This window comes from Elephas maximus, chromosome 17 (assembly GCF_024166365.1).
Source record: "Elephas maximus indicus isolate mEleMax1 chromosome 17, mEleMax1 primary haplotype, whole genome shotgun sequence".
In the NCBI taxonomy this organism is placed as follows: Eukaryota; Metazoa; Chordata; class Mammalia; order Proboscidea; family Elephantidae; genus Elephas; species Elephas maximus.
The window spans coordinates 23,054,233-23,081,013 of NC_064835.1; the positions used below are offsets into that span (position 1 = coordinate 23,054,233).

Consider the following 26,781-nt stretch of genomic DNA (forward strand, 5'->3'; position numbering starts at 1 on the left):
ATCAATTGGTCTCAACCCACCTGCCTCAAAGGAGAATGAAGAACACCAAGGCCACACGACAACTAAGAGCCCAAGAGACAGAAAGGGCCACATGAACCAGAGACCTACATCATCCTGAGACCAGAAGAACTAGTTGGTGCCCGGCCACAATCGATGACTGCCCTGACAGGGAGCACAGCAGAGGACCCCTGAGGGAGCAGGAGATCAGTGGGATGCAGACCCCAAATTCTCATAAAAAGACCAAACTTAATGGTCTGACTGAGACTGGAGGAATCCTGACGGCCATGCTCCCCAGACCTTCAGTTGACACAGGACAGGAACCATCCCCGAAGACAACTCATCAGAAATGAAAGGGAGTGGTTAGCGGGTGGGAGAGAGACGCTGATGAAGAGTGAGCTAATGATATCAGGTGGACACTCGAGATTGTGTTGGCAACTCTTGTCTGGAGGGGGGATGGGAGGATAGAGAGAGTTGGAAGCTGACAAAATTGTCACGAAAGGAGAAACTGGAAGGGTTGACTCATTAGGGGGAGAGCAAGTGGGAGTAAGGAGTAAGATGTATATAAACTTATATGTGACAGACTGACTTGATTTGTAAATGTTCACTAGAAGCTCAATAAAAGTTAATAAAAAAAATGATAGGAGGTAATATGGATTACTACAGGTGACCTCTGGGACTTCCTAGAATAGACACTGCCCTCCATGTGACTGCCCTCCATGTGACTGCCCTCCATGTGGCACTATGAATCCAGTCTTGTCCTTGGGATCTTTTTCCAAATATTAGAGTGTTGGAAATAATCTCACTACTTGTGTATATATGTTGCTATCTCTGGACTCCTTCTTTACTGGATCTTCTCCAAGAATTATAAATCTTTGTTAATGCAAAATAGTCTTTTCTCAATGATTTTTTTTAGAGCACTTTTGACGTCCTTATTACTCAGGCTGTAGATCAGGCGGTTCAGCATTCGCATGATAATCGTGTAAAACACAGAAGATAATTTGCCTTGGTCCATGGAGCTGACACTTGATGGCTGAAGGTACATGAAGGCTGCAGAACCATAGAAGATTGTGACAGCTGAGATGTGGAAGCTGCATATGCTGAAGGCTTTGGACCTGCCTTCAGTGGAGTGGATTTGCAGGATGCTGGAAATGATGGAGACATAGGAGCCAAGGATGACCAAGGTTGGTGCAAGAATATTAAATGCACTGAGACACAAAAGCACCACTTCATTGATGTAAGTGCCGGAGCAGGAAAGCTCCATTAGTGGAAAAAGATCACAAAAGTAATGGTTGATTATTTTAGCCTTGCAGAAAACCACTCTTAGCATATAACCTGTGTGAACTGTGGCACCAATCAAGCCCATCATATATACCTCAACTACCAACCAGGAGCAGACCTGACAAGACATGGTGACATGGTAAAGCAATGCATTACAGACAGCAACATAGCAATCATATGCCATCACAGCCAACATATGACATTCTGATATAATTTAAAAAAAATGAAGAAGTAGAGCTGAGTCATGCATTCGGGGTAGGAGATGGTGTTCTCTGTCACAAATTTCACCAGCATTTTGGGGGTAATGACAGTGGAATAGCAGAGATCAATGAAGGACAAACTGTTGAGGAAATAGTACATGGGGATATGCAGGTGAGAACTGAGCCCAATCAGTGTGATCATGCCCAGATTCCCCACCACTGTGATAATATAGACTCCTAGGAAGAAAAGAAAGAGGGGCAGCTGGAGTTCTGGCTTTTCTGTTAGCCCAGCAAGGATGAACTCTAGTCACTGTGGAGTGATTTCCTGCTGCCATTTTCCTATGGGAATTCTATAGAGAAAGAGAAGAAGAAATTAGAGGTGGGTGTAAATTTATGCAGTGTGAACCAGGTACAAGTCTTACCATTCAGGTACCTCCAGCTCTTTCCCCCGGTCTCTGTTGTATGTTAAAAGTTAAAGATTCTGGGATCTCAGTATTATGGGTCATACAAATACACATCAGATGGAATTGTACATATTTTTTTGTTTCTGTGCTCTAACAGTGAGTCTTAGTATTAACCAGCCTCTGAACCTCCAGAGAACTGTTCTGATAACTTAGAATAATGAGTGTTCTGAGACTCAGTGGTGCAATGGTGAAGCACTCAGCTGCTAACTAGAAGGTTCAAACTCATCTAAGTGGCTCTGTGGAAGAAAGATCTACCAATCTGCTTCTGTAAAGATTACAGCCTAGAAAACCCTACAGGGTAGTTCTACTCTGTCATGCAGCATCAATATGAGTTGAAAACTGACTCAATGGCACCTAATTGAAATGACAACAACAAAGTACCTTCCATGTCTTATTTGCAATCCTCTCAATTCTTCTGTAAAACATATACTACCAGTATACTGGTTGCCATTAAGCTGATTCGAACTCATGGCAACCCCACGTGTGTCAGAGTAGAACTGTTCTCCACAAAATTTTCAATGGTTGATTTTTGGACATAGATGAGCAGGACTTTCTTTTAAGGCACGTTTACTGTCTAGGAATCCCACAACAATTATTAGTATAATTATTTTATATATTAAGTAATTAAGTCTCATTGTGGTTAAAAATTTGCAGGTAGTTAGGCGTGTTACAAGTGATCATATATGACAGAAGGCCTGTCTGTCTCTACGTGGCTCCTTCTCCACTCCATCTTCTGTTTCTTCTTTTAGCTACTCATGTCTGCCATCTTGTTTTTATCTCTTTGTCATATCAGAGAAACCATTCAATGCAATTTATGTGAGAAATATATTAATGTAAACTACAAAAATAATATACTGACCACAGATGTAGGCTGGTTTCCCCTTAGAAAGTACCTTGATTACTGGCAACAATTCAAAAGTACTGAAACAGTGGCTCTGGAAAGTAACTAACTGAATGGTTAACATTAAGTGTAACACTCAAATTGAGCTCCATATCCAGGAAGGAAGTGAGTTTTCTAATGAGGAGAAGGTAAAACCCATTCATTCTCAAAACACCATGTGCTACATATTCTTGTATAACCTGATGTGTTCCATGACCCTTGGGGCTTTTGTTCTGGAGGACCGTGGCAACAGAATGGAAATTTTACTTGGTATTTAGAGCATGCTGTCTTTGCATGTCTTAGGCATGTCGTTTTAGTGCATGTTGCACTCACCTTCAAATTGGATCTTTTATCACTCACCCAATGGCATTAAAGACCAAAGCAGAAAGAATGTGTGTATCTCCAAGACATGAGTTTTGAAGGAAGTTGATGAGTCCTGGCATGGGATATCGTGATGACTGTTCTATGTTCAAAAGAGAGAGATCCAAAATATATCATTAAAGAGTGATGGTGTATCAAAAATAAGGAAAAGGGTGTTGAAAGAAGAATGAAAGTGAGGGTGGTATTACTATTTATTTAGTACTTATCATGTGATTAAAGAGCCCTGGTTGTGCAGTGGTTAAGAAATGAACTGATGACCGAAAGGTTGGCAGTTTCAACCCATCAGTTGCAGATGTTCCAGTCTGCATCAGCAAAGACTTACAGCCTTGGGAACCCTTTGGTGCAGTTTAACTTTGTCCTGTAGGTTTGCTATGAGTCGAAATAGACTGGAAGGCCGGCAAAAGTTTCCTTTTTTTTTTTTTAACCATGTGATTAAAACTGTCCGTGCACTTCATAAATACTATTTGATATATTTTCCTCAGCAACCCTATGTGATATGAACTTATTATTCCCATTTTATAGTTTTAAAAAAATGAAATTGGAAAGACTTTAGTGAGTTGTTCATGTTGTGCCTGGATTTTCAATATAGATGTGGATGATGGTTTCCTAATAGTACAGATAAATCTGACATATATATGGGAAATAAAAGTTATAATAAAACACTTGAACTAATACTGATATCTTCCAGAAATACCGTTCTGCTAAAAACAATGTGGAAAATGCATGCTAGATTCAAAGAATGTCATAGCTGGAAAAAATTGTGGTAGCAATTATTAACACTTTAGTGTGATTCCTGGTAGATCAGCATCTAGATTAGATTTCACAGTGCTGCACCCTGCACCTGTTATTTATCCAAGCTCAGGTTGCTCTATAAATACTGGATGGATAAATGGATGTAACTAAGTTCGAAACTTGAAAGAAATGAAAAAGCCATTATCTTTCCCAAATTGTCAATTTCATCTAAAATTCTCCAATTATAAGAGCAAGCTGTCATTCTGCCACTAAAATGTTTGCTGAACATATCTGTGCTTACACTGTGCAAGTGATACCTGAAAACAAGTAAATATAAAGCCAAAATTTCGCCTTCTGTGGAGTGCTTTGCTTTCACGTTCCAAGATGTTTCAAGTAAAATACTAATGCCAAAGGTTATTACTATCCCAGTCTTTGGTATTGACAATTTTCACATTCTTTCTACTTTGTGGATTATTGTTAAAATTAAAGTCCTCTAAATTTTTAAATAATTATATTTTGAAAAATTTTTGTTTGTTAATAGGAAAATAGTTTTCTTTTGTTGTTGAAGCTTCTTATCCATAGGAGGAGGGTGTACCCATGATTGTGAAGGAATCTTTCTAGAGCGAGGGCCTGTTAGTCTCTAAATACCATCAGGACACTGCAAAATTAAGATTTTAAAAGTGATTGTATAGAGTTTAGTAATAGTACTAGGAAAAACTGTTTACCTTCTCAGGTACACCATTATTTGACTTGTTTAGAAAAAATAAAGTGATATTTTCAACCATGAAAAATGTTGCTTAACTTATTAGATGTGCTTCTGAAAACACTAAAAAAAATCACGGTAATTCTTCCATTAAAATGTCTTATGGATTGGTAAATACTACAGTTTTAGCCTTTAATGGAGTTGTATCAGTGCAGAACTTCTCCTTAGTACAATGAAGGCATTGACATGAGGAAAATGTTGTTATTTATACTTCTTAAGCTGTCCTTAGATACTTTAGACCTTAAACAGTATAATGACAACAGACAATAAGATTTTTAGGGCAGAAAACATAAAATGCTTTAAGGATTACAAAATTCTGAAAGCCACTTCAGCTTAAAAAATTGTCAAAAATATGCTTAGTATAAAAAACAAAAACAAGGGGGCGGGACCAAGATGGCAGACTAGGTAGATGCTACCTTGGATCCCTCTTGCAACAAAGACTCGGAAAAACAAGTGAATTGATCACATACATGACAATCTATGAACCCTGACCATCAAACACAGATCTAAAGAGTTGACCTGAGTGATAGGTGAGCGAAAAGCTGCACCGTGAACCAGCGACCACTTCTGGAACCCATGACCCGCTCCACAGCCTTGAGCCCTTGCGGTTCCCTGGTGCTGAGTGGCAGGGCTGATAGCAGCTTGCTGAGGCGGGGCAGGCACAGGATGCAGCCCTAACCCCTAGCCTCCGGGGGTAACCTCCGTAGAGACCAAGCCAGTGGAAGCAGCCTGCACACTGACACGGCTAAGGAGAGAATGAGCAACCATGGGGAAGCAGCGACTGTTTTCGGAGCCTGGAGCCAGCATCCCAGTATGAAAACCTTGGTGCCAGGCTTTGGACGGAGCGCAGTGAAGCTGAGCATGGCATCCTGAGACGGTGCAAACACGACATGCAGCCCTAGCACCCAGAAGTGAATTCGGGGGAAGCCCAGCCAGTGCACGCAGGCAGCACAGCAACACAGCTGACAGGAGGAGAAGTCACCTGAAGGCAGTGACTGGTTTTGGAGCCTGGAGTGTGGTATCCCAGCTAGGGAACCTTGGCTCTGGGCTTTGGACTGGGAGCGGAGGAACTGACCACTGCTTCTGAGACAGCACATGCACAGGACACGGTTCTGACCCTTGGGGACAATCTCGACCCAGCCAATGCACACAGGCTATAGGCCCCTCGGGAATCTCAGATAAAACAGTCCTCACAAACAAGATAAGTAACTTTGTCTAGATTCCTGGGTACTACTCTCTGCTATCTATCTGATCCCTCCCCTCCCCTTCCCAGGCAGCTTCATTAACATTGGAATTTGCTAGGCCACAGCGTGAAGTTTTGTTTGTTTGTTTTGTCTTTTCCTAACCCATTCTCCTGGCCTGATAGAAGCAGCTACAAAAAACCCAGGGACCAAATACCCTTCCCTGATGTCCCAAAATTGGACAAAAAATACAGAGCCAGCTCCAGCCAAGCATATGAGATCCACAGTCTTGGGCTTTCCTCCCTACAGGGAACAAGGTGGCTATTATAATGCAAAGGCAATTCTGATACTGATCTGACTGTAATTGTTTTAGCAGATTACTGGAAAGACAAGTTTCCCAGGTCTGATATCTCTGCATATTCAACAGAGCCCTCACTGACCCGCAATGGGGAACTGAGGGCTTAAGCTCCACCCAAACCACCTAACCTCCTGCCATAGAGGTCTGAGGATAGTGACACCTACCAATCTGTAGAGGTACATGCATTGGGTGCCTAAGGTACAGCTGCAGAGGCCACCCACCAAAGTGCTTTAGGAAAAGTGACACACCTACCTCACTGGCACTTGGGAGAAGCCTGTCAGCATCCTGCTCCCCCCGGAATGTGGCCTTTTGCTACTAGAATCTGATGCACGACTATTACCACTACTCCTCTAAGCAAATGGGTGACAGTCTACCCCACACACTTGGTGACCGAAAATCAGATTCTACTCAAGAATAGTGAATGGACACTTAGGCTTATATTTCTGGTACCGGTCCAAACCAGCTAGTAATAGCACATAAGTGATTCAAGGGCTACAACAATCAAGACAGCGCAATCTAGTAGCCCATCTACGTATACTGAAAGAAAACGAAAAAAGATAAGACTCAGTGAGCAAATATAAAATAAATCATTACAATAGCTTATAGATGGCTCAGAGACAGCAGTCGATATCAAACCACATAAAGAAGCAGATCATGATTGCTTCCACAACTCCCCAAATTAAAGAATCAAAATCTTTCCCAAATGAAGATAGAATCCTGGAATTGCCAGATGCGGAATATAAAAAACTAATTTACAATATGCTTCAAGACATCAGGGATGACCTTCAGAATGAAATAAGGCAATCTACAGAAAAAGCCAAGGAACACACTGATAAAGAAGTTGAAAAACTCAAAAAGATTATTCAAGAACATAGTGGAAAAATTAATAAGCTGCAAGAATCCATAGACAGACAGCATTCAGAAATCCAAAAGGTTAACAGTAAAATTACAGAATTGGACAACTCAATAGGAAGTCAGAGGAGCAGAATCAAGCAATTGCAATGCCGAGTGGGGGAGGTGGAGGATAAGGCAATTGACACCAATATAGTTGAAGAAAAATCAGATAAAAGAATTAAAAAAAAAATGAAGAAACTCTAAGAATCATGTCGGACTCTATCAAGGAGAATAACTTGCATGTGATTGGAATTCCAGAACCAGGAGGGATAACAGGACATAGAGAGAGAATAGTTGAAGATCTGTTGGCAGAAAACTTCCCTGACATCATGAAAGATGAAAGGATATCTATCCAAGAAGCTAATCGAACCCCATATGAGATTGATCCAAAAGGAAAAACATCAAGACATATTATCATCAAACTTGCCAAAACCAAAGATAAAGAGAAAATTTTAAAAGCAGCCAGGGATAAAAGAAAGGTCTCCTACAAAGGAGAATCAATAAGAATAAGTTCAGACTACTCAGCAGAAACCATGCAGTCAAGAAGCTAATGGGATGACATATATAGAGCACTAAACGAGAAAAACTGCCAGCCAAGGATCATTTATCCAGCAAAACTCTCTAAAATATGAAAGCGAAATTAAGACAGTTACAGCTAAACACAAGCTTAGAGAATTTGCAAAAACCAAATCAAAGCTATAAGAAATACTAAAGGAAATTGATCAGAAAATCAATAACATCAGAGAACAACACAACACAAGGTCACAGAACAAAACATCCTGATATCAACACAAACAGGGAAATCACAAAAACAAATTAAGATTGATTTTAAAAAGAAAAAAATGCTCAAAACAGGGAATCATTGAAGTCATTATGTAAAAGATCACAATAATCAAAAAGAGGGACTAAATACAGGACACATAGAACTGTCATATGCAGAGGAAAACAAGGCGATATAGGACAATACAAGTTCGGTTTTTACTTAGAAAAATAGGAGTAAATATTAAGGTAACCACAAAGAAGTCTAAGAATTGCATAACTCAAACTAAAAACCGAGAAATACATAACGGCTCAGCAAACATAAATTCAACTACTATGAAAATGAAGAACACACAATTTACAAAGAACAACATCTCAGCACAAAAAAGTAAGTGGAAAAATGAAATCATCAACAACACACACAAAACGGCATCAAAATGACAGCACTAAACACATTCATATCTATAATTACATTGAATATAAATGCACTAAATGCACCAATAAAGAGACAAAGTGTCTCAGACTGGATAAAGAAACACGATCCGTCTATATGCTCCCTACAAGAGACACACCTTAGACTTAGAGACACAAACAAACTAAAACTCAAAGGATGGAAAAAAAATATCAAGCAAACAACAATCAAAAAAGAGCCAGAGCAGCAATATTAATTTCTGACAAAATAGACTTCAAAGTTAAATCCACCACAAAGGATAAAGAAGGACACTACGTAATGATTAAAGGGACAATTGACCAGGAAGATATAACCATATTAAATATTTATGCACCCAATGACAGGGCTGCAAGATACATAAAACAAACTTGAACAGAACTGAAAAGTGAGATAGACACCTCCACAATTATACTAGGAGATTTTAACACACCACTTTTGGAGAAGGATAGGACTTCCAGTAAGAAGCTCAATAGAGGCACGGAAGAACTAATTGCTACAATCAACCAACTTGACCTCATAGACCTATACAGAACACTCCACCTAACAGCTGCAAAATATACTATTTTTTCCAGTGCACATGAAACATTCTCTAGAATAGACCACATATTAGGTCATAAAACAAACCTTTGCAGAATCCAAAACATTGAAATATTATAAAGCATCTTCTCAGACCATAAGGCCATAAAAGTGGAAATCAATAACAGAAAAATCAGGGAAGAGAAATCAAATACTTGGAAACAGAACCACACCCTGCTCATAAAAGACTGGGTTATAGAAGACATTAAGGAGGGAATAAAGAAATTCATAGAAAGCAACCAGAATGAAAACACTTCCTATCAAAACCTCTGGGACACAGCAAAAGCAGTGCTCAGAGGTCAATTTATATCGATAAATGCACACATACATAAAGAAGAAAGAGCCAAAATCAGAAAACTGTTCCTACAACTTGAACGAATAGAAAGTGAGCAACAAAAGAATCCATCAGACACCAGAAGAAAACAAATAATAAAAATTAGAGCTGAACTAAATGAAATAGAGAACAGAAAAACAGTTGAAAGAATTAACAGTCAAAAGCTGTTTCTCTGAGAAAATTAACAAAATTGATAAACCATTGGCCAGACTGAATAAAGAAATACAGGAAAAGAAACAAATAACCCGAATAAGAAACGAGATGGGCCATATCACAACGGACCCAAATGAAATTAAAACAATCATATCAGATTATTACGAAAAATTGTACTCTAACAAATTTGAAAACCTAGAAAAAATGGATGAATTCCTACAAAAACACTACCTACCTAAACTAACACAATCGGAAGTAGAACAACTAAGTATACCCATAACAAAAAAAGAGAATGAAAAGGTAATCAAAAAACTCCCAACAAAAAAAAAGCCCTGACCCGGACGACTTTACTGCAGAGTTCTACCAAACTTTCAGAGAAGAGTTAACACCACTACTACTAAAGGTATTTCAAAGCATAGAAAATGAAGGAATACTTCCTAACTCATTCTATGAAGCCACCATACCCTGATACCAAAACCAGGTAAAGACACCACAAAAAAAGAAAATTACAGACCTATATTCCTCATGAACATACATGCAAAAATCCTCAACAAAATTCTAGCCAATAGAATTGAACAAAATATCAAAAAAATAATCCACCATGACCAAGTGGGATTTATTTTCGTGCAAGGCTGGTTTAATATTAGAAAAACCATTAATGTAATCCAACATATAAATAAAACAAAAGACAAAAACCACATGATCTTATCAACTGATGCAGAAAAGTCATCTGAGAAAGTCCAACACCCGTTCATGATAAAAACTCTCAGCAGAATAGGAATGAAGAAAAATTCCTCAACATAATAAAGGGCATCTATACAAAGCCAACAGCCAACATCATTCTAAATGGAGAGAGCCTGAAAGCATTTCCCCTGACAACCAGAACCAGACAAGGATGCCCTTTATCACCGTTCTCATTCAACATTGTGCTAGAGGTCCTAGCAAGAGCAATTAGGCTAGACAAAGAATTAAACGGCATCCGGATTGGCAAGAAAGAAGTATAATTATCTCTACTTGCAGATGACATGATCTTATACAGAGAACCCTAAGGAATCCTCCAGAAAACTACTGAAACTAATAGAAGAGTTCGGCAGAGTCTCGGGTTACAAGATAAACATACAAAAATCACTTGGACTCCTCAACATCAACAAAAAGAACATCGAAGAGGAAATCACCAAATCAATACCATTCACAGTAGCCCCCAAGAAGATAAAATACTTAGGAATAAATCTTACCAAAGATGTAAAAAACCTATACAAAGAAAACTACGAAGTAGTAGTGCAAGAAACTAAAAGGGACCTACATAAGTGGAAAAACATACCTTGCTCATGGATAGGAAGACTTAACATAGTAAAAATGTTTATTTTACCAAAAGCCATCTATACATACAATGCACTTCTGATCCAAATTACATTTTTTAACGTGATGGAGAAACAAATCACCAACTTCATATGGAAGGGGAAGAAGCCCCAGATAAGTAAAGCATTACTGAAAAAGAAGAAGAAAGTGGGAGGCCTCACTCTACCTGATTTTAGAACCTATTATACAGCCACAGTAGTCAAAACAGCCTGGTAGTGGTACAACAACAGGCACATAGACCAATGGAACAGAATTGAGAACCCAGATATAAATTCATCCACATATGAGCAGCTGATATTTGACAAAGGCCCAGTGTCAGTTAATTGGGGAAAAGATAGCCTTTTTAACAAATGGTGCTGGCATAACTGGATATCCATTTGCAAAAAAATGAAACAGGACCCATACCTCACACCATGCACAAAAACTAACTCCAAGTGGATCAAAGACCTAAAGATAAAGACTAAAACGATACAGATCATGGAAGAAAAAATAGGGACAACGTTAGGAGACCTAATACAGGGCATAAACAGAATACAAAACATTGCCAAAAATGACGAAGAGAAACCAGATAACTGGGAGCTCCTAAAAATCAAACACCTATGCTCGTCTTAAAGACTTCACCAAAAGAGTAAAAAGACCACCTACAAATCGGGAAAAAATTTTCAGCTATGACATCTCTGACCTGTGCCTGATCTCTAAAATCTATATGATTCTGTAAAAACTCAACCACAAAAAGACAAACAACGCAATCAAAAAGTAGGCAAAGGATATGAACATGCACTTCACTAAAGAAGATATTCAGACAGCTAACAGACACATGAGAAAATGCTCTCGATCATTAACCCTCAGAGAAATGCAAATTAAAACTACAATGAGATTCCATCTCACTCGAACAAGGCTGTCATTAATCCAAAAAACACGAAATAGTAACTGATGGAGAGGCTGCGGAGAGATTGGAACTCTTACACACTGCTGGTGGGAATGTAAAATGGTACAACCACTTTGGAAACCTATCTGGCATTTTTTGAAAACTTAGATATAGAACTACCATACAACCCAGAAATCCCACTCCTCGGAACATACCCTAGAGAAATAAGAGCCTTTACACGAACATATTTTTTTTTATATGTGCATACCCAAGTTTATTGCAGCACTGTTTACAATAGCAAAAAGCTGGAAGCAACCAAGGTGTTCATCAACAGATGTATGGTTAAATAAATTATGGTATATTCACACAATGGAATATTACACATCCATAAAGAACAGTGACGAATCTGTGAAACATTTCATAACATGCAGAAAACTGGAAGGCATTATGCTGAGTGAAATTAGTCAGATGGAAAAGAACAAATAATGTATAATACCACTATTATAAGTTCTTGAGAAATAGTATAAACTGAGTAGAATGCATTGTTTTGTGGTTACGAAATGGGGGAGGGGGGAGGGAGGGAGAGGGTTATTTACTGATTAGTTAGTAGATAAGAACTACTTTAGGTGAAGGGAAGGACAATACTCAATACAGGGAAGGTCAGCCCAACTGGACTGGACCAAAAGCAAAGAAGTTTCCTGGATAAACTGAATGCTCTGAAGGTCAGCGGAGCAAGGCCAGGGGATTGGGGACTATGGCTTAAGGGGACTTCTAAGTCAATTGGCATAATAAATTCTATTATGAAAACATTCTGCATCCCTCTTTGAACTGAGGTGTCTGGGGTCTTAAATGCTAACAAGCGGCCATCTAAGATGCATCAATTGGTCTCAACCCACCTGGATCAAAGGAGAACGAAGAACACCAAGGTCACATGATAACTATGAGCCCGAGACAGAAAGGGCCCCATGAACTAGAGACTTACATCATCCTTAGACCAGAAGAACTAGATGGTGCCCAGCCACAACCGATGACTGCCCTGACAGGGAGCACAACAGAGGACCCCTGAGGGAGCAGGAGAACAGTGGGATGCAGACCCGGAATTCTCATAAAAAGACCAGACTTAATGGTCTGACTGAGACTGGAAGAATCCCGGCAGTCATGGTCCCGAAACCTTCTGTTGGCCCAGGACAGGAACCATTCCCGAAGACTCCTCATCAGACGTGGAAGGGACTGGGCAATGTGTTGGAGAGAGATACTGATGAAGAGTGAGCTCCTTGTATCAGGTGGACACTTGAGACTGTGTTGGCATCTTCTGTCTGGAGGGGAGATGGGAGGGTGGAGAGGGTTAGAGACTGGCAAAACGGACCCAAAAGGAGAGACTGGAAGCGGGAGTGGGCTGACTCATTAGGGGAAGAGTAAATGAGAGAATGTAGTAAGGTGTATATAAGCTTATATGTGACAGACTGACTTGATTTGTAAACTTTCACTTAAAGCTCAATAAAAATTATTTAAAAAAAACAAAACCGTTGCAGTTGAGTTTCTTCTGACTCATAGTGACCCTATAGGATAGAGTAGAACTGCCTCCAGAGGGTTTCCAAGGAGCAGCTGGTGGATTCGAGCTGCTGACCTTTTGGTTAACAGCCGTAACACTTAAACAGTGTGCCACCAGGGTTGCATGCTTATAATAGTGGCAATGAAGTATAGTAGATAAGCATTTAAAAGAAAATTAATAAGTTAATTTCAATTCAAATCATATACATGAGAGAGTGCAGTTACAACATAACATACAAACATTCCAGGCAATATTAAAGATAGTGTTCTTTTTCTTTACTCTAGATCCTGTAGTACAACTAGAGTTCTTGTGTTGTATATTAAATACCTAGTATATAAAAATGATGTAAAGTTAAAATCATGTCTTTTCTAGTTTTTTTCCCCACAAAGCAAGCCTTGAATTAAATTGCTTGAAAACACATTTGTTACAACTTAATAAATTAATTTTTAGATACTTCTGAATTCCATTTGTTTCAAAAATATTTTAAAAACTTCTAATAGCTAAGAGGGCGCCCTGGTGGTGCAGTGGTTAAGAGCTATGGTTGCTTATCCAAAGGTCAGCAGTTCAAATGGACCTACTGCTCCTTGAAAATTCTGTGGGGCAGTTCTACTCTGTCCGATAGGGTGCTGTGAGTTGGAATCGAATGGATGGCAACCGGTTGATAGCTGAGAAATGCGAAGTTCCAAAATCAAGGAAAAATAAGTTTAAAAGTTAGGAAGAATTCTTGTCTAAGAAATTTGAGAGGAGCAGAGCTTAAATTTCAAACAAAAAATGTGTGTATAATATAAAACAAGAAAAACCAAACCCACTACCGTTGAGTCGATCCTGACTCATACCAGCAAAACAAAAAAGTCACTGTCTAGTCCATCCTGACTTATGGCAAGTCCATGCGTGTCAGAGTAGAACAGTGCACCACAGGGTTTTCAGTGGCTTCTTTTGGGGGAAGTAGATCACCAGTCCTTTCTTCTGAGGCACCTGGGTAGACTTAATTTCCAACCTTTCTGCATCTCTGAATGGACTTAAACCTCAATTCTTCTGGTTAGCAGCTGAGTAGGTTTACCATTTGCTCTACCCAGGGACTCCAAAGACACAGTAGTTATACTAAATTACTAGTATATTGTATCATAAATGAATTTCAAAATGATCTTTAGATACTTCCAGTATAAATAACATAACTCACATGTCTCCAAAGCAGGTACTAGCCTGGGTGCCATTAAAATGTATATTTATATGAAATGATTCAAGTTAAATCACACATATTAGCAGTAGTTTGCTCCTATGCTCCCTCTTATCTGGGCCATTATTCTTAACACTGAGGAAAGGGTGCTTTTCTTACACGCTCTATTGAGTCATTTCACACTACAGCCTGCTTCTCTGCTGTCCACTGGCCCCCATCTTCCAAAAACAACTCTATATTGGATCTTTCTCATCTTTGCCACTCACTATTTCCTGGAGCTGATAGGACTGCTCATGCTACCTTTGTTTTTTTAAGAACTTTTTTTTTTTAAAAAAACATGACTGGGGAATAGAATACATTTTTTTTTTTTTTTATCCTGTCCTGTCAACTCATTGCAAGAGCTATGCACCCGACAGGGAAGCAGCTTTCAGTATTTTCTTTTTCTTATGTCAAAATAAATCCAAATAGGTAATTTTTGTCCCTTTTATTTTGCTTTTATCTATTGAAATAGCAATAAATATTTATTTGTAGCCTATTTATATCTTCACCTGTCTTTATTTTATTTATTTATTTATTTTTTGTCATTGTAATGGAATGTTTTATTAGTTTTTTTTTTTAATAACTTTTATTAAGCTTCAAGTGAACGTTTACAAATCCAATCAGTCTGTCACATATAAGTTTACATACATCTCACTCCCTACTCCCACTTGCTCTCCCCCTCTTGAGTCAGCCCTTTCAGTCTCTCCTTTCTTGACACTTTTGCCGGCTTCCCACTCTCTCTATCCTCACATCCCCCCTCAAGACAAGAGTTGCCAACACAATCTCAAGTGTCCACCTGATATAATTAACTCACTCTTCATCAGCGTCTCTCTCCAACCCGCTGACCAGTCCCTTTCATTTCTGATGAGTTGTCTTCGGGGATGGTTCCTGTCCTGTGTCAACTGAAGGTCTGGGGAGCATGGCCGCCGGGGTTCCTCCAGTCTCAGTCAGACCATTAAGTTTGGTCTTTTTATGAGAATTTGGGGTCTGCATCCCACTGATCTCCTGCTCCCTCAGGGGTCCTCTGCTGTGCTCCCTGTCAGGGCAGTCATCGATTGTGGCCGGGCACCAACTAGTTCTTCTGGTCTCAGGATGATGTAGGTCTCTGGTTCATGTGGCCCTTTCTGTCTCTTAGGCTCTTAGTTGTCGTGTGACCTTGGTGTTCTTCATTTTCCTTTGCTCCAGGTGGGTTGAGACCAATTGATGCATCTTAGATGGCCGCTTGTTAGCATTTAAGACCCCAGACGCCACATTTCAAAGTGGGATGCAGAATGATTTCATAATAGAATTATTTTGCCAATTGACTTAGAAGTCCCCGCAAACCATCTTCCCCAGACCCCCGCCCTTGCTCCGCTGAGCTTTGAAGCATTCATTTTATCCCGGAAACTTCCTTGCTTTTGGTCCAGTCCAATTGAGCTGACCTTCCATGTATTGAGTGTTGTCTTTCCCTTCACCTAAAGCAGTTCTTATCTACTGATTAATCAATAAAAAACCCTCTCCCACCCTCCCTCCCACCCCCCCTCGTAACCACAAAAGTATGTGTTCTTCTCAGGTTTACTATTTCTCAAGATCTTATAATAGTGGTCTTATACAATATTTGTACTTTTGCCTCTGACTCATTTCGCTCAGCATAATGCCTTCCAGGTTCCTCCATGTTATGAAATGTTTCAGAGATTCGTCACTGTTCTTTATCGATGTGTAGTATTCCATTGTGTGAATATACCACAATTTATTTACCCATTCATCCGTTGATGGACACCTTGGTTGCTTCCAACTTTTTGCTATTGTAAAAAGACCTGCAATAAACATGGGTGTGCATGTATCTGTTTGTATGAAGGCTCTTGTATCTCTAGGGTATATTCCTAGGAGTGGGATTTCTGGGTTGTATGGTAGTTCTATTTCTAACTGTTTAAGATAATGCCAGATAGATTTCCAAAGTGGTTGTACCATTTTACATTCCCACCAGCAGTGTATGAGAGTTCCAATCTCTCTGCAGCCTCTCCAACATTTATTATTTTGTGCTTTTTGGATTAATGCCAGCCTTGCTGGTGTGAGATGTAATCTCATCGTAGTTTTAATTTGCATTTCTCTAATGGCTAATGATCGAGAGCATTTTCTCATGTATCTGTTGGCTGCCTGAATATCTTCTTTAGTGAAATGTGTGTTCATATCCTTTGCCCACTTCTTGATTGGGTTGTTTGTCTTTTTGTGGTTGAGTTTTGACAGAATCATGTAGATTTTAGAGATCAGGCGCTGGTCGGAGATGTCATAGCTGAAAATTCTTTCCCAGTCTGTAGGTGGTCTTTTTACTCTTTTGGAGAAGTCTCTAGATGAGCATAGGTGTTTGATTTTTAGGAGCTCCCAGTTATCTGGTTTCTCTTCATCATTTTTGGTAATGTTTTGTATTCTGTTTATACCTTGTATTAGGGCTCCTAGGGTTGTCCCAATTTTTTCTTCCATGATCTTTAACGTTTTAGTCTTTATGTTTAGGTCTTTGTTCCACTTGGAGTTAGTTTTTGTGCATGGTGTGAGGTATGGGTCCTGTTTCATTTTTTTGCAAAGGGATATGCAGTTGTGCCAGCACCATTTGTTAAAAAGGCTATCTTTTCCCCAGTTAATTGACACTGGTCCTTTGTCAAATATCAGCTGCTCATACGTGGATGGATCTATGTCTGGGTTCTCAATTCTCTTCCATTGGTCTATGTGTCTGTTGTTGTACCAATACCAGGATGTTTTGACTACTGTGGCTGTATAGTAGGTTCTGAAGTCAGGTAAGGTGAGGCCTCCCACTTTCTTCTTATTTTTCAGTAGTGCTTTGCTTATCCGGGGGTTCTTTCCCTTCCATATGAAATTGGTGATTTGTTTCTCTATCCCCTTAAAATATGACATTGGAATTTGGATCGGAAGTGTGTTAAATGTATAGATGGCTTTTGGTAGAATAGACATTTTTACTATGTTAAGTCTTCCTATCCATGAGCAGGGTATGTTTTTCCACTTAAGTATGTCCTTTTGAATTTCTTGTAGTAGAGCTTTGTAGTTTTCTTTGTATAGGTCTTTTACATCCTTGGTAAGATTTATTCCTAAGTATCTTATCTTCTTGGGGGCTACTGTGAATGGTATTGATTTGGTGATTTCCTCTTTGGTGTTCTTTTTGTTGATGTAGAGGAATCCAAGTGATTTTTGTATGTTTATTTTATAACCTGAGACTCTGCCAAACTCTTCTATTAGTTTCAGTAGTTTTCTGGAGGATCCCTTAGGGTTTTCTGTGTATATAATCATGTCATCTGCAAATAGTGATAACTTTACTTCTTCCTTGCCAATCTGGATACCTTTTATTTCTTTGTCTAGCCTAATTGCCCTGGCTAAGACTTCCAACACGATGTTGAATAAGAGCGGTGATAAAGGGCATCCTTGTCTGGTTCCCGTTCTCCAGGGAAATGCTTTCAGGTTCTCTCCATTTAGAGTGATATTGGCTGTTGGCTTTGCATAGATGCCCTTTATTATGTTGAGGAATTTTCCTTCAATTCCTATTTTGGTAAGAGTTTTTATCATAAATGGGTGTTGGACTTTGTCAAATGCCTTTTCTGCATCAATTGATAAGATCATGTGGTTTTTGTCTTTTGTTTTATTTATGTGATGGATTACATTAATGGTTTTTCTGATATTAAACCAGCCTTGCATACCTGGTATAAATCCCACTTGATCAGGGTGAATTATTTTTTTGATGTGTTGTTGGATTCTATTGGCTAGAATTTTGTTGAGGATTTTTGCATCAATGTTCATGAGGGATAGAGGTCTATAATTTTCTTTTTTTGTAATGTCTTTACCTGGTTTTGGTATCAGGGAGATGGTGGCTTCATAGAATGAGTTGGGTAGTATTCCGTCATTTTCTATGCTTTGGAATACCTTCAGTAGTAGTGGTGTTAACTCTTCTCTGAAAGTTTGGTAGAACTCTGCAGTGAAGCCGTCCGGGCCAGGGCTTTTTTTTGTTGGGAGTTTTTTGATTACCGTTTCAATCTCTTTTTTTGTTATGGGTCTATTTAGTTGTTCTACTTCTGAATGTGTTAGTTTAGGTAGGTAGTGTTTTTCCAGGAATTCATCCATTTCTTCTAGGTTTTCAAATTTGTTAGAGTACAATTTTTCATAATAATCTGAAATGATTCTTTTAATTTCATTTGGTTCTGTTGTGATGTGGTCCTTCTCATTTCTTATTCGGGTTATTTGTTTCCTTTCCTGTATTTCTTTAGTCAGTCTAGCCAATGGTTTATCAATTTTGTTAATTTTTTCAAAGAACCAGCTTTTGGCTTTGTTAATTCTTTCAATTGTTTTTCTGTTCTCTAATTTTTTTAATTCATTTAGTTCAGCTCTAGTTTTTATTATTTGTTTTCTTCTGGTGCCTGATGGATTCTTTTGTTGCTCAGTTTCTATTTGTTCAAGTTGTAGGGTCAGTTCTCTGATTTTGGCTCTTTCTTCTTTTTGTATGTGTGCATTTATTGATATAAATTGGCCTCTGAGCACTGCTTTTGCTGTGTCCCAGAGGTTTTGATAGGAAGTATTTTCATTCTCGTTGCTTTCTATGAATTTCCTTATTCCCTCCTTAATGTCTTCTATAACCCAGTCTTTTTTCAGAAGGGTGTTGTTCATTTTCCAAGTATTTGATTTCTTTTCCCTAGTTTTTCTGTTATTCATCTCTAGTTTTATTGCCTTGTGGTCTGAGAAGATGCTTTGTAATATTTCGATGTTTTGGACTCTGCAAAGGTTTGTTTTATGACCTAATATGTGGTCTATTCTAGAGAATTTCCATGTGCGCTAGAAAAAAAAGTATACTTTGAAGCAGTTGGGTGGAGAGTTCTGTATAAGTCAATGAGGTCAAGTTGGTTGATTGTTGTAATTAGATCTTCCGTGTCTCTGTTGAGCTTCTTACTGGATGTCCTGTCCTTCTCCGAAAGTGGTGTGTTGAAGTCTCCTACTATAATTGTGGAGGTATCTATCTCGGTTTTCAATTCTGTTAAAATTTGATTTATGTATCTTGCAGCCCTGTCATTGGGTGCATAAATATTTAATATGGTTATGTCTTCCTGATCAATTGTCCCTTTTATCATTATATAGTGTCCTTCTTTATCCTTTGTGGTGGATTTAAGTCTAAAGTCTATTTTGTCAGAAATTAGTATTGCTACTCCTCTTCTTTTTTGCTTATTGTTTGCTTGATATACTTTTTTCCATCCTTTGAGTTTTAGTTTGTTTGTGTCTCTAAGTCTAAGGTGTGTCTCTTGTAGGCAGCATATAGATGGATCGTGTTTCTTTATCCAGTCTCTGACTCTCTTTCTCTTTATTGGTGCATTTAGTCCATTTACATTCTGGGTAATTATAGATAAATAAGATTTTAGTACTGTCATTTTGATGCCTTTTTATGTGTGTTGTTGACAATTTCATTTTTCCACATACTTTTTTGTGCTGAGGCATTTTTCTTAGTAAATTGTGAGATCCTCATTTTCATAGTGTTTGACTTTATGTTAGTTGAGTCGTTACATTTTTCTTGGTTTTTATCTTGAGTTATAGAGTTGTTATACCTTTTTGTGGTTACCTGATTATTTACCCCTATTTTTCTAAGTAAAAACCTAACTTGTATTGTTCTATATCGCCTTGTATCACTCTCCATATGGCAGTTCAATGCCTCCTGTATTTAGTCCCTCTTTTTGATTATTGTGATCTTTTACCTATTGACTTCCATGATTCCCTGTTATGTGTATTTTTTTTAATTAATCTTAATTTGTTTGTTTTTGTGATTTCCCTATTTGAGTTGATATCAGGACGTTCTGTTTTGTGACCTTGTGTTGTGCTGATATCTGATATTATTGGTTCTCTGACCAAACAATATCCTTTAGTATTTCTTGTAGCTTTGGTTTGGTTTTTGCAAATTCTCTAAACTTGTGTTTGTCTGTAAATATCTTAATTTCGCCTTCATATTTCAGAGAGATTTTTGCTGGATATATAATCCTTGGCTGGCAGTTTTTGTCCTTCAGTGTTCTGTATATGTGGTCCCATTCCTTTCTTGCCTGCATGGTTTCTGCTGAGTAGTCAGAACATATTCTTACTGATTCTCCCTTGAAGGAAACCTTTCTTTTCTCCCTGGCTGCTTTTAAAATTTTCTGTTTATCTTTGGTTTTGGTGAGTTTGATGATAATATGTCTTGGTGTTTTTCTTTTTGGATCAATCTTAAATGGGGTTCGATGAGCATCTTGGATAGATATCCTTTCGTCTTTCATAATGTCAGGGAAGTTTTCTGTCAGGAGTTCTTCAACTATTTTCTCTGTGTTTTCTGTCCCCCCTCCCTGTTCTGGGACTCCAATCACCCGCAGGTTGTCCTTCTTGATAGAGTCCCACATAATTCTTAGGGTTTCTTCATTTTTTTAAATTCTTTTATCTGATTTTTTTTCAGCTATGTTGGTGTCGATTCCCTGGTCCTCCAGATGTCCCAGTCTGCATTCTAATTGCTCGAGTCTGCTCCTCTGACTTCCTAGTGCATTGTCTAATTCTGTAATTTTATTGTTAATCTTTTGGATTTCTACATGTTGTCTCTCTATGGATTCTTGCAACTTATTAATTTTTCCAGTATGTTCTTGAATAATCTTTTTGAGTTCTTCAACAGTTTTATCAGTGTGTTCCTTGGCTTTTTCTGCAGTTTGCCTTATTTCATTTGTGATATCATTAAGTATTCTGTAAATTAGTTTTTTATATTCTGTATCTGATAATTCCAAGATTGTATCTTCATTTGGGAAAGATTTTGATTCTTTTGTTTGGGGGGTTGGAGAAGCTGTCATGGTCTGCTTCTTTAAGTGGTTTGATATGGATTGTTGTCTCCGAGCCATCACTGGGAAACTAGTTTTTCCAGAAAATCCGCTAAAAAAAAAATGCAGTCAGATCCCTATCAGAGTTCTCCCGCTGGCTCAGGCTATTCAGATGTTAATGAAGCCGCCTGGGGAGGGTGGGGGAGGGAACAGAGAGATAGGAGAGTAGCACCTCAGAATATAGCCAGAGTTGCTTGTCTTGCTTGGAATGACTATTATATCTGAGACTCCCACGGGGCGCGTCACCTATGTGTGCTGGCTGTGTGGAGATTGCCCCCGGGGGGTCTGGCCCGCTGGAGTCACAGTCAGATCCTCCGCTTCCAGCCCCATGCCCAGCGTCAAGGCTCCCTTACTGGGACGGTGCACTCTCGACTCCAAAATCAGTCGCTGCCTCCCGGGGACTTCTCGTCCCTCCAGCCGCGTGGCCGTGCCGCCTCCGAGAACCAGTTGGGCCTCCTCCCGGGGTTAGTTCAGATGGGTGGAGCAGCTCCCCGTGCTTGTGCCGTGACCGAGTGTTCCGGCTGGGACGCTGTTCTCCCCGCTCCAATACCAGTCGCTGCCTCCCAGAGACGACTTCTACCGGCTGAGTTCCACGCCACCCGCGCGACCCGGCTGGTCCCCTTCCCGGGGTTAGTTCAGGGGGGTGGAGCAACTCTCCGTGTTTATGCCATACCTGTGTCCAGTCCAAATCCCTGCGGGACGGTTCCCCGGCTCAGACGCTGCTCTTTCTGCTCCAAGACCAGTCACTGCCTCCCGGGGACTTCTCCTACCGGCTGCGTCCCACGCCGCCGGTGGAACCGGCTGGTCCCCCTCCCCGGGTTAGTTCAGGGGGGTGGAGCCGCTCTCTGTGCTTGTGTCGTACCTGACTGGTACGCTGGCTCCAGGCTCTGGAAATAATCGCTGCTTCCCCGTATTAGTTCGTTCTCCATCTCTAAATCTGTGTTTGCTGTTCAGGGTTCGTAGATTGTTATGTATGTGATCGATTCACTTGTTTTTCCGTGTCTTTGTTGTAAGAGGGATCCGAGGTAGCGTTTGCCTAGTCCGCCATCTTGGCTCCGCCTCCTAGAATACATTTTTATTAAAGGTTTGTGTATAAAGAGTTATTATACCACAGGCAGAATACAACTGCAAATGGAGTAGTAGAAAGCCACGGCCATGAAGAATGTCTTACTGGCATTGTCTCTCCAGCAGCCTGAGTTCATCTGTCATGTTCTCCTATCTTTCTTCATCAACAACTGCAAATCCCTGAACTTGGGAAGAAGTAGTCCAGTAGATATATTTTGTTTGGTAACACAGTGCTTGAGAAATATATTTGAATTTAGGGCCTTTTACAAAATGTGAATTTTTCAGATCACTAATCTTTATGTCCTACCCCTTTATAAATTTCTGTTACCTGTTTGATCCATAAAGGCATTCCAGTTTGTGACTCCTCACTAAATCCTTCTTCCAGTTCTCAAATTTAGGGAACCAACTCTTCCTAGAGGGGAAAAATAACAACTCCAAAATTTCCTTTTATTAAAGTACTAAAAATTAACTTTAAGATATGCCAAGATTCCTCAAATGTAAATGATTCTAAGGGTCAGCTCATAACATTACATCAATTCCTGGAGCTTTGTTTTTCGCAAATGCCTTCAGTGCAGCTTGGATATCTTCTTCAGTAACATCGGTTCCTGATCATATGCTACCTCTTGAAATGGTTGAACGTCGACTAATTCTTTTTGGTATAATGACTCTGTATATTCCTTCCACCATCTTTTGACGCTTCCTGCATTGTTTAATATTTTCCCCTACAGAATCCTTCGGTATTGTAAGTTGAGGCTTAAATTTCTTCTTCAGTTCTTTCAGCTTGAGAAATGTGGAACGTGTTCTTCCTTTTTGGTTTTCTATATCCAGCTCTTTGTACATGTCATTATAATACTTTACTTTGTCTTCTCGAGCTGCCCTTTGAAATATTTTTTCAGTTCTTTTACTTTATCATTTCTTCCTTTTTCTTTAGCTGCTCGATGTTCAAGAGCAAGTTTCAGAGTCTCCTCTGACATCCATCTTTGTCTTTTCTTTCTTGTCTTTTCAATGACCTCTTGCTTTCTTCACATATGATGTTCTTGATGTCATTCCACAATTCATCTGGTCTTTGGTCATTAGTGTTTAAGGTGTCAAATTTATTCTTGGGATGGTCTCTAAATTCAGACGGGATATACTCAAGGTCATATTTTGGCTCTCGTGGACTTGCTGTGATTTTCTTCAGTTTCAGCTTGAACTTCCATATGAGTAATTGATGGTCTGTTCCACAGTGAGCCCCTGGCCTTGTTTTGACTGATGATATTGAGCTTTTCCATCGTCTCTTTCCACAGATGCAGTCGATTCGATTCCTGTGTATTCCATCTGGCAAGGTCCATGTCGCCATTTATGTTGGTGAAAAAAGGTATTTGCAACGAAGATGTCATTAGTCTTTCACAATTCTATCATTTAATCTCCAGCATTATTCCTATCACCAAGGCCATACTTTCCAACTACTGATCCTTTTTTCTTGTTTCCATCTTTTGCATTCCAATCACCAGTAATTATCAATGCATCCTGATTGCATATTCGATCAATTTCAGACTGCAGAAGCTGATAAAAATCTTCAATTTCTTCATATTTGGCCTCAGTGGTTGGTGCATAAACCTGAATAATAGTGGCATAACTGGTCTTCCTTGTAGGTGTATGGATATTACCCTATCACTGATAGCATTGTACTTCAGGATAGATCTTGAAATGTTCTTTTTGACAAAGAATGCAACACCATTCTTTTTCAAGTTGTCATTCCTGGCATAGTAGGCTACATGAATGTTCAATTCAAGATGTCCAATACCAGACCATTTGGCCTCACTAATGCTTAGGATATTGATGTTTATGCTTTCCATTTCTTCTTTGATGATTTTTCATTTTCGTAGATTGATACTTCGTACATTCTAGGTTCCAAGTGTTAATGGCTGTTTGCAGCTTTTTCTTCTCATTTTGAGTCATGCCATGTCAGCAAATGAAAGTCCTGAAAGCTTTACTCCATCCATGTCATTAAGGTCAACTCTACATTGAGAAGGCAGCTCTTCCCCAGTCATCTTTCGAGTGCCTTCCAATCTGGGGGGCTCATCTTGTGGCACTATATCAGACAATGTTCCACATAGATAAAGAGGCAGTTGTTCAGACAGAACAAGCAGATACTGAGTGGTTTAAAGTCACGAAAGGTGTGTGTCGGGGATGTATCCTCTCACCATACCTATTCAGTCTGTATGCTGAGCTAATAATCTGAGAAGCTGGAGTATATGAAGAAGGATGGGGCATCAGGATTGGAGGAAGACTCATTAACAACCTGCATTATGGTGATGACATAACCTTTCTTGCTGAAAGTGGAGAGGACTTGAAGCACTTACTAATATGGATTACACCTCAACGTAAAGAAAACAAAAATCCTCACAACTGGACCAGTGAGCCACATAATGATAAATGGAGAAAAGATTGAAGTTGTCAAGGATTTCATTTTACTTGGATTCACAATCAATACCCATGGAAGCAGCAGTCAAGGAATCAAAAGACTCATTGCATTGGGCAAATCTGCTGCAAAGGACCTCTTTAAAATGTTGAAAAGCAAAGATGTTACCTTGAAGACTAAGGTGCACCTGACCCAAGCCATGGTATTTTCAATTGCATCATATACATTTGAAAGCTAGACACTGAATAAGGAAGACCGAAGAAGAATTGATGCCTTTGAATTGTGGTGTTGGCAAAGAATATTGAATGTACCATGGCCTGCCAAAAGAACAAAAAAAATATGTCTTGGAAGAAGTAAAACAAGAATGCTCCTTAGAAGCAGGGATAGTGAGGCCGGGTCTTACATACTTTGGACATGTTGTCAGGAGGGATCAGGCTACGGAGAAAGACATCATGCTTGGTAAAGTACAGAGTCAGTGGAAAAGAGGAAGATCTTCGGCGAGACGGATTGACACCATGGCTGCAAGAATGAGCTCAGGCATAACGAGTATAAGGATGGCGCAGCCCAGGCAGTGTTCCGTTCTATTGTACAGAGGGTTGCTATGAGTCGGTAATGACTCAACAGCACCTAAGAACAACACGGATCAGCTGGATGTAAGAAATTATGATGAAATATGGTGAGTATATGCCCTGCTGAAAAATATTCCTTTTTTTTTTGTGGAAAAATTAAAAAAATAGATAACAATACTTAATGCTTAAAGACTGTACGCTTTCCTTCAAGTATCAAGAATAAGAGACTACTCTAGCCATTTCTGTTCAATATTACACATAAGGTTCAGGGCAGAGTGATTAGTCTGAAAATGAATTAAATTTGCCCAGATTGGAAAGGAGGAGGTAAAACCATCTCTACTACAATATTTTAAAATTTATATATGGAAAATCCATAAAAAACATATTAAACTTAATTTAAAAGTACAGCAAAGTTGCAGCTTAAAGATCAACATACAAAATTCAATTGAATTTCTATATGCTGACATGTTGTTTTTAGGCGCCGTCTAGTCAGTTCTGACTCCTAGCAACCATACACAAAAAAGAACAAAACACTGCCAGGACCTGAACCATCCTCATCATTATTGCTTGTTTGAGCCCATTATTGCAGCCACTTGTGTGACTCCATCTCATTGAGGGTCTTCCTCTTTTTTGCTGACCCTCTACTTTACCAAGCAAGATGTCCTTCTCCAGGGGCTGGACCTTCCTGAGAATATGTCCAACGTACCTGAGGTGCAGTCTTGCCATCTTCTCTTCTAAAGAGCATTCTGGCTGTACTTCTTCCAAGACAGATTTATTCATTTTTTTGGCAGTCCATGATATATTCAATATTATTCACCAATGCCATAATTGAAATACATCAGCTCCTTTTCCATCTTCGTTATTCATTGTCCACCTTTCGCACGCATATGAGGCAAATGAAAAGACCATGGATTGGGTGAGGAGCACCCTAGTCCTCAAGGTAACATTTTTACTTTTTAATAATATGTCATTCGATTTCTGGTATTAGCCATTTTGAACTGAACAACCACATGGTCTATTATCGAGGAATGACAAATTGAAGAGGATTGGAGTCACATTCATCTTCAAAAAGAACATTTCAAGATCTCTCCTGAAATACAACCATGTCAGTGATAAGATAATACCCATACGCCTACAAGGCAGACAAGTTAATACATTATTATTCAAATTTAAGCATCAACCACTAAGGCCAAAGATTTAAAAAAATGAAGATTTTTACCAACTCCTGAAATCTGAAAATGATCAAACATACAATCAAGATGCATTGATAATTACTGGTGATTGGAATGCAAAAGTTGGAAATAAGGATGAACGGTCAGTAGTTGCAAAACATGACCTTGGTATTAGAAATGATGTGGGAGATCACATGATACAATTTTGCAAGACCAACAACTTATTCATTGGAAATGCCTTATTACAACAACATAAATGGCAGCTAAATGAATAGACCTTGCCACATAGAGTGAACAGGAATCAAATAGACTATTTCCGTGAAA

The 26,781-nt window shown here is 39.2% G+C and overlaps 2 protein-coding genes and 1 long non-coding RNA gene across 3 annotated transcripts in view; 1 reads left to right on the forward strand and 2 right to left on the reverse strand.

Annotated features, from left to right (window-relative positions):
* LOC126060649 (putative olfactory receptor 8G2) overlaps positions 1-26,781 on the reverse strand; it is a 306,855-nt gene that overhangs the window by 98,073 nt on the left and 182,001 nt on the right. The window lies entirely within an intron of this gene.
* LOC126061084 (olfactory receptor 150-like) lies at positions 863-1,462 on the reverse strand. Its single transcript, XM_049857437.1, has one exon. It carries the CDS (start codon positions 1,460-1,462, stop codon positions 863-865), a length of 600 nt encoding a protein of 199 aa, XP_049713394.1.
* LOC126060693 (uncharacterized) overlaps positions 23,601-26,781 on the forward strand; it is a 110,849-nt gene continuing 107,668 nt past the window's right edge. Inside the window, exon 1 of the long non-coding RNA XR_007513641.1 lies at positions 23,601-23,669. This is a non-coding gene — a long non-coding RNA (uncharacterized LOC126060693). The remainder of the gene's footprint in view (positions 23,670-26,781) is intronic.